The sequence below is a fragment of the Chiloscyllium plagiosum genome, unplaced genomic scaffold (assembly GCF_037043375.1).
Source record: "Chiloscyllium plagiosum isolate Xiang-an unplaced genomic scaffold, Cpla_swu_hap1 HiC_scaffold_35, whole genome shotgun sequence".
Lineage (NCBI taxonomy): Eukaryota > Metazoa > Chordata > Chondrichthyes > Orectolobiformes > Hemiscylliidae > Chiloscyllium > Chiloscyllium plagiosum.
In genome coordinates, this window is record NW_028270173.1 from 46,678,005 (window position 1) to 46,686,449 (window position 8,445).

An 8,445-nucleotide genomic window follows, 5' to 3' on the forward strand; every position below is an offset into this window, starting at 1 on the left:
ATAAGCAACACATTCCATTCCGGCAACATATTCATGCGAACAACAGGGCAAGACTAAGCAACACCTTCCATTCCGGTAACATATTCATGATAACATTCACACATGTATTGGGACATAATTTTAACCCTTTCACCACATTCCACTGATTGGCCCAATACATGTGTTACATCATGCCCATATATATTTTTTCCAACAAGCGTCTACGTACACGCCAAATATACAAGCAAGTCAGGATATTACAGCATGTTTCGATCACCAGGACTCCTACCAGGATCGATAAGGGTGGGAATAGGAACTTCCCCGCAGTGGAGGACATACCACTCAACATATCCCACCAATGATGAGCTGACTCTACTTCCACTACATGGGCAGCGTGTACTACCTCCTGTCCATGTATAAAGGTAGACACTGTAACCTTGGTGACATTGGTTTGATGCTTTCGTAATATCTGCTTAAGCTCCTCGGATCGGTCCAATGCTCGCTTAAACCGATCCAGGGAAATGTTCCAAGGATTCATCAGCACTTTCCACTGCACCTTGGTAAAGTGGTGAGCACTGCTATAATTGGTTAACAGATAGGTCTGATTCTGCCATTGCCACTGATAGACATTTGAGAGGCATCCCGAGAACGGTACTGTGGGAAGCGTAGGATGTGGGTTATTGGTAGCCACACAGAGCGTGTGTGGCCCAATCTGCCACATCATGTCCCTTGGAGTTTCAACAGTCCATTCGCACAGGGCCGTTCCCTTAGTCAAGCAAGGGTCCCGATATCTGTCCATCAGTAGGCAAGTTTTTCCCTGATCAGTCTGTTCACAAGCGGACAGATCATAGGTAATATTGGTATCTGGGCTAAACCACTGCTCCCTTGTCTTCAGAAAATAATATCCAGAAGATGTAATCACTGGTAATACATAATATCGACAGACCGTAACAGTGTGGGTTACATTCATGGTAACAAAGTATCCTCTACACATAGTTGTATTACACCATGTTTTCTCTGGATGTGTCATCATCCACAGTTTCTCGGATACATTCCATATTCCCCTCCAAGCTTGTACATTAGGGGATGTTACCGTGCGCAAGAATCGTTCTTTCTGCATCTGTGCATGCAACATGTTAATATGACAGGCAGTCCAATTTAACTGAGCTGTAATGTTCTCAAACAGTTCCTGGGTGGCACCCCAGACATCTAGTTCCCATTGCAGGGATTATATCAATATTTTAGCTGTTTCTCCTTGAGTCATCATTACGGATGGCATCCATCTTCCAATGGTGTGCAGCCCTTGTGAAGTAGCTTGTCCCGTGTTGGATAATTTAGTACGGGTTACCTCAGAGTCAATAGCATTTGAGATACCCATGACAGTTCCTGCACCTCCCAGTAGAGTGTCATACCATGCACGCCGCCTCCTCTTATGTTGGCATTCTGGGATAGCCGGCAGCCGCACCTGCCAGTGAACATCAGTGTGCAGTACTGCCTGGGCCATCTGCTGACAAGTTGACATAATGGGAGCCAACTGTGTGCGGTGCGCGTCAGAGACGTTAGGGCGCACCAAGATCAGCCATAACATTCGAGTCCGGTTTTGAATAACTGTTCCATTGCTGATCCAGATGTCCTCATCTCCAGTCGTGATGTTCCATCGTGTCCCGTTTGAGCTTTCACATTCACGAGCGGTTATATTCCAATGACACATATTCACCGTTGCATTCAACATCAATGTACAGTTAGGGGTTATCAAAGTTACATTTCTCCCCTTATAACATCGTACACAAGTATACATTTGACAATCACTCGTGAGATCTAAAATTGTACACCATTGATTTGCCGCACACTTAAAATCATCTTGCTGTCGTTCCTCACTACTAATTTTCCAACCTACATTTTGTTTCGATAAGGGTACCAACGACTGAGCTGGCACACTCCTCCAGACTGATTCCCCAGGATACATAATGGTGACCAGACTGTCTTTTCCTTGGGCTATGATCTCTGCCGGTTTGGGGGGACCAGTTATCTGGCGTACCCATACCTTGGCACCCTTAGTGTCAGTAGACCCAAATCCCCCCGTCCCACGCTCAGTAACCTTAACGGGAGCTCCCGTCTCTTCCACCGTTGTAAGGTTACATGGTTTAATAACTAATTGTGCTATTCTGTCTCCCTTCTGTATCACATAAGGTTCAGATGTGATGTTGACCAGGACTACTCCCAATTCTCCTTGGTAGTCCGCGTCAATTACTCCTGCCATTACATCAATCCCCTTTAGTGACAATCCCGATCGCGGGAGGATATGCCCATAGGTTCCAGGGGGACAAATCAATCCTAATCCGGTCTTAATCACCGTAGGTTTTTTGTTGGACCAAAGTCTGTGTAGTTAACGCTCGTAAGTCCAGTCCAGCCGAAACCGGTGTGGCCCTTACGGGAATATTAGCTTCCTTAGCAAATTTCCACATTTTAATAGGCTGTGCCTTTGGGGTATCACACACCCGTATCATCCGATTCAAGGGCCTCACCCCGTTTCCCAATGGGCGGTTATTAATTTGCTTTACTACCCGAATCAATTGTTTCTTCCAACCTGTTAAATTATTACATCCTCCTGCCTTTCGCAGGGAGGATTTTAGAAGCCCGTTCATTCGTTCAATAAGTCCCGCAGCTTGCGGATGGTAGGGCACGTGATAAATCCACTCCACATGGTTATCATGACACCACTGCTTCACCATCCCTCCTGTGAAATGGGAGCCATTGTCACTCTGGACCTGTATGGGCAATCCATAAAATTTTTCGATCAAATCTAAACACCGTAAGGTAGCCTGTTGGTTGTTATGTCGACAGGGATGGGCTACCAAAACCCCAGACATAGTGTCCACAGCTGTACATATATGGTTACATCCTTGTGAGGAAGGTAATGGACCCACAAAGTCCATTTGCCAGCTCTGTCCCGGTCCCGCTCCTCGGTGTATATGTCCCATCATATGTTGGGGCACTCCCTGCCGTTGATGCTGACACTGCTCACACTGGTTTACTGCAGTCTTAACATCATCTACCATAAGATCTATTCCTCGGTCTCGAGCCCATTGCAAGGTTCCTTGCACTCCCCAGTGCCCAGCCTTAAGGTGTGCCCATCTAGCTAGGTCCACTGAGGTGCCCCTTTGCACATTCATGGTTCGGACGATACCATCCACATATCGATTATGTAGAGCTTCCACATCATTTCGAGATGTATGGGCATCTACGTGGGTGATGTATATAACCAGGTGTTGAGCTTTTTCCCAAATATCTTCCCATAACTGTTTACCCCATACTTCCCTATTTTGGATCATCCACTGATTGGCCTGCCAAGTTGGCATCCATTGTGTCATGCCGTTAACCACTGACCAAGGGTCAGAAAACAAATAAACTCCCATGACCCCCGCTTGCATGACCACCATATGTACTGCTTTTAATTCTGCCCACTGACTACTTTTCCCCTCGCCTAGTTCTTCTAGGGTTATACCTTGTTTCGGATTAAAAGCGGCAGCTTTCCATCTACGTTGTCCTGCCTTCCATTGGGCTGACCCATCTACAAACCAAGCCGTGGTTTGTTCATCCAGGGTCAGTTCATCATACCGTTTGCCCATCTTGACGGGTGATTCTTTATACTCAATCACCTCAAACCGCTTTTCCCCTTCCTCAGGGGCCTCCGCCACTTGCTCATGCAGGACTGACACTCCCTTTTGTCCAGTCCGCACTCTTTCTGACACGTACCATTTCCATTTGATAATGCTGCTCTCTTGGGCGGTTCCTATCCTGTGGGTAGTGGGGTCACTGAGTACCCACGGGAGGATAGGAATAGCTGTTCTCATGATCACTTCATGTCCAATAGTTAGAGCTTCAGTTTCCACCAAGCTCCAGTAACATGATAACAATTGTTTCTCAAAGGGGGTGTATCGTTCCCCTGCCGGGGGCAATTTCCGGGACCAAAATCCCAATTCCGCAGGAGGCTGAGCCCGCGGTAATTCATGCATAATTGCCTCCCCCTGTTCATTCCGTATGGGATTCCCTTCCCCATCTAACATTACTTCCCGCTGCACCGGGAGGCGTCTCTGGACTTGTTTTCTCCTAACTACTGGTTTAGCCTGGAGTACGGGTGGGTCATCTTCATACTGATCATCTGAATCTCCCCAAATATTTCCGTCCCAATGGTCGATATCCCATCGATCCCCATTATTTAACTGGGCTACAAATGCCCGTACTTGTACTGGGTCCGGGGTTCGAGGGACCTTCCTTTTCTCTTTCCGTTTCTTAGCAGACAGATACATAATAATTCGTCCTGCTAGTTCAGTTAATGCTGTCAATTCAGCCTTTAACTTCATAATTTCCTGCCTCAACATAGAGGCATCTCCCGAACTGAGTCCCTGCTCATGTTTCAGGAGGGCTAATTCTGCTTCAGCTTTTTGGCGCTTGTCTGACTGTTGTCTACAAGCCGCCGCACATGCCCACATCCTCCGCTGTACCCCAGGCAAGGGGTTCTTCGGCAGGACTGAGATCTTCTCAAGGGTGGACAGCAGCGACACTGGGGTTCCTACGCCCTCGGCTTCCCAGTTTTCCGGTCGCCCCCCACCATTTGCCCACATCCTCCGCTGTACCCCAGGCAAGGGGTTCTTCGGCAGGACTGGGATCCTCTCAAGGGTGGACAGCAGCGACACTGGGGTTCCTACGCCCTCGGCTTCCCAGTTTTCCGGTCGCCCCCCACCATTTGCCCACATCCTCCGCTGTACCCCAGGCAAGGGGTTCTTCGGCAGGACTGGGATCCTCTCAAGGGTAGACAGCAGCGACACTGGGGTTCCTACGCCCTCGGCTTCCCAGTTTTCCGGTCGCCCCCCACCATTCCTCAAACAAACTGCCACGTCATGCCACGGTCCCTGCCATCCCGGGACAGTTGGGACCTCCACAGTTTGTTCTTCTGGTTTCTTAGTCCTTTTCCCAAACATTGTTCTGTATCAAAATCTCTCCCCAATTGCGATTGATCCTGCTGACTACGCCAAAATGTTTTATAAATTCTCAAGGATCGGGTTCGCAGGAGAGTAGTCTGACACAGACCAGGAGAAAAGAACTGAGAGACGAGTTTGCTAGAATATAAGTATTTTATTCCCCGCAGTGTCGCCTCAACCAGGTCTCGTACTTACAACGGGTCTGGTTTATACTCACTCTACATGTTACCGGAACTGGGAGCCGTCAGTTCTCGTAGAGCGGTTGCCAACAACCCACGCTCGGCGGTTAAACGTAACCTGGAGCAGACTCTACCGAACTGGGGACTTTCCCAGCTTATATACTCTTTCGAGATCTAAACATTCATGCGAACAACAGGGCAAGACTCTTTACGAGTTTCAGCTGGAACCAATTAAGCTTGCAACATCCTGTTTGACAGTGTCTGTTCCTTATCAAGGCTGGTAGCATAAACACCATAAGCAACACATTCCATTCCGGCAACATATTCATGCGAACAACAGGGCAAGACTAAGCAACACCTTCCATTCCGGTAACATATTCATGATAAGATTCACACATGTATTGGGACATAATTTTAACCCTTTCACCACAGGAGCCAGTGTGTGGGTTAATGGAGTGGGTCATGTACAGAGAGACCAGTGTGGGGGGGTTAATGGAGTGGGTCATGTACAGAGAGCCCAGTGTGGGGGTTAATGGAGTGGGTCATGTACAGGGAACCCAGTGTGGGGGTTAATGGAGTGGGTCATGTACAGGGAACCCAGTGTGAGGGTTAATGGAGTGGGTCATGTACAGGGAGCCAGTGTGTGGGTTAATGGAGTGGGTCATGTACAGAGAGCCCAGTGTGGGGGGTTAATGGAGTGGGTCATGTACAGAGAGCACAGTATGGGGGTTGATGGGATGGGTCATGTACAGAGAGCCCAGTGTGGGGGTTAATAGAGTGGGTCATGTACAGAGAGCCCAGTGTGGGGGTTAATGGAGTTGGTCATGTATGGAGAGCCCAGTGTGGGGGTTAATGGTGTGGGTCATTTCCAGAGTGCCCAGTGTGGGGGGTTAATGGAGTGGGTCATGTATGGAGAGCCCAGTGTGGGGGTTAATGGTGTGGGTCATTTCCAGAGTGCCCAGTGTGGGTGTTCATGGAGTGGGTCATGTACAGAGAGCCCAGTTGGCGGGGGGGGGGGGGGGGGGGTGTTAATGGTGTGGATCATGTACAGAGAGCCCAGTGTCGGGGTTAATGGAGTGGGTCATGTACAGAGAGCCCAGTGTCGGGGTTAATGGAGTGGGTCATGTACAGAGAGCCCAGTGTCGGGGTTAATGGAGTGGGTCATGTACAGAGAGCCCAGTGTCGGGGTTAATGGAGTGGGTCATGTACAGAGAGCCCAGTGTGGGCATTAATGGAGTGGGTCATGTACAGAGAGCCCAGTGTGGGTGTTAATGGAGGGTGTCATATTCAGAGATCCCAGTGTCAGGGGTAATGGAGGGGATCATGTTCAAGAGAGACATGTATGGGGGCAAATGGAGTGGGTCATGTACAGCGAGATCAATGGAGTTGTGGATAGTGACGAAGGATGTTGTAGGTTACAGAGAGACATTGATAAGCTGCAGAGCTGGGCTGAGAGATAGTGAATGGAGCCTAATGCGGGCAAGTGTGATTCATTTTGGTCGGAGTAACCAGAATGCAAAGTACTGGGCTATTGGTAAGATTCTTGGTAGTGTAGGTGAGCAGAGAGATCTCGGTGTCCAGGTACACAGATCCTTGAAAGTTGCCACCCAGGTTGAAAGGTTGTTAAGAAGGCATACAGTGTTTTAGTTTTTATTAATAGAGGGATCGAGTTCCGGAACCATGAGGTTATGCTACAGCTGTCCAAAACTCTGGTGAGGCTGCACTTGGAGTATTGTGTACAGTTCTGGTCACCGCATTATAAGAAGGATGTGGAAGCTTTGGAATGGACAGAGGAGATTTACTAGGATGTTGCCTGGTATGGAGGGATGGTCTTATGAGGAAAGGCTGAGGGACTTGAGGCTGTTTTCGTTAGAGAGAAGGAGGTTGAGAGGTGACTTAATAGAGACATATTAGATAATCAGAAGTTTAGATAGGGTGGACAGGGAGAGCCTTTTTCCAAGTATGGGGACAGCGAGCACGGCAGGGGGGGGAGTAGCTTTAAATTGAGGGGTGATAGATATAGGACAGGTGTCAGAGATAGTTTCTTTACTCAGAGAGTAGCAAGGGTATGGAATATTTTGCTTGCAACGGTAGTAGATTTGCCAACTTTAAGTACATTTAAGTTGTCATTGGACAAGCATATGGATGTACATGGAATAGTATAGGTTAGATGGGCTTCAGATTGGAATGACAGGTCAGGGCAACATCGAGGGCCGAAGGGCCTGTACTGCGCTGTAATGTAATGTTCTATGTTCTATGTCCAGGGAGCCCAGTGTGGGGTTAATGGAATGGGTCATGTACAGAGAGTCCAGTGTGGGGGATAATGGAGTGAGTCATGTACAGAGAACCCATTGTGGGGGTTAATGGAGTTGGTCATGTACAGGGAGCCCAGTGTGGGGGTTAATGGAGTGGGTCATGTACAGAGAGCCAAGTGTGGGGGTTAATGGAGTGGGTCATGTACAGAGAGCCCAGTGTGGGGGTTAATGGAGTGGTCATGTACAGAGAGCCCAGTGTGGGGGATAATGGAGTGGGTCATGTACAGAGAACCCATTGTGGGGGTTAATGGAGTTGGTCATGTACAGGGAGCCCAGTGTGGGGGTTAATGGAGTGGGTCATGTTCAAGAGAGCCATGTATGGGGGTAAATGGATTGGGTCATGTACAGCGAGGTCGGTGGAGTTGTGGATAGTGATGAAGGATGTTGTAGGTTACAGAGAGACATCGATAAGCTGCAGAGCTGGGCTGAGAGATGGCAAATAGAGCCTAATGCGGGCAAGTGTGAGGTGATTCACTTTGCTTGGAGTAACCGGAATGCAAAGTACTGGGCTAATGATAAGATTCTTGGTAGTGTAGATGAGCAGAGAGATCTCGATGTCCAGGTACACAGATCCTTGAAAGTTTCCACCCAGGTTGACAGGGTTGTTAAGAAGGCATACAGTGTTTTAGCTTTTATTAATAGAGGGATCGAGTTCCGAAACTATGAGGTTATGCTACAGCTGTCCAAAACTCTAGTGCAGCCATACTTGGAGTATTGTGTACAGTTCTGTTCACCGCATTATAAGAAGGATGTGGAAGCTTTGGAAAGGGTGCAGAGGAGATTTACTAGGATGTTGCCTGGTATGGAGGGAAGGTCTTTCGAGGAATGGCTGAGGGTGTTGAGGCTGTTTTCATTGGAGAGAAGAAGGTTGAGAGGTGACTTAATAGAGACATATAAGATAATCAGAGGGGTAGATAGGGTGGACAGGTAGAGCCTTTTTCCAAGTATAGGGATGGCGAGCATGAGGGGGCATAGCTTTAAATTGAGGGG

The 8,445-nt window shown here is 48.3% G+C and overlaps 1 protein-coding gene across 1 annotated transcript; it reads right to left on the minus strand.

Annotated features, from left to right (window-relative positions):
• Positions 1-117: 117 nt before the first annotated feature.
• On the minus strand, positions 118-4,653 carry LOC148140769 (uncharacterized). Its single transcript, XM_087979030.1, is given in 2 exon segments — positions 118-2,008; positions 2,976-4,653. Coding segments are annotated over 2 exon segments (3,474 nt in total). The 5' UTR covers positions 4,605-4,653; the 3' UTR covers positions 118-163.
• Positions 4,654-8,445: the final 3,792 nt, after the last annotated feature.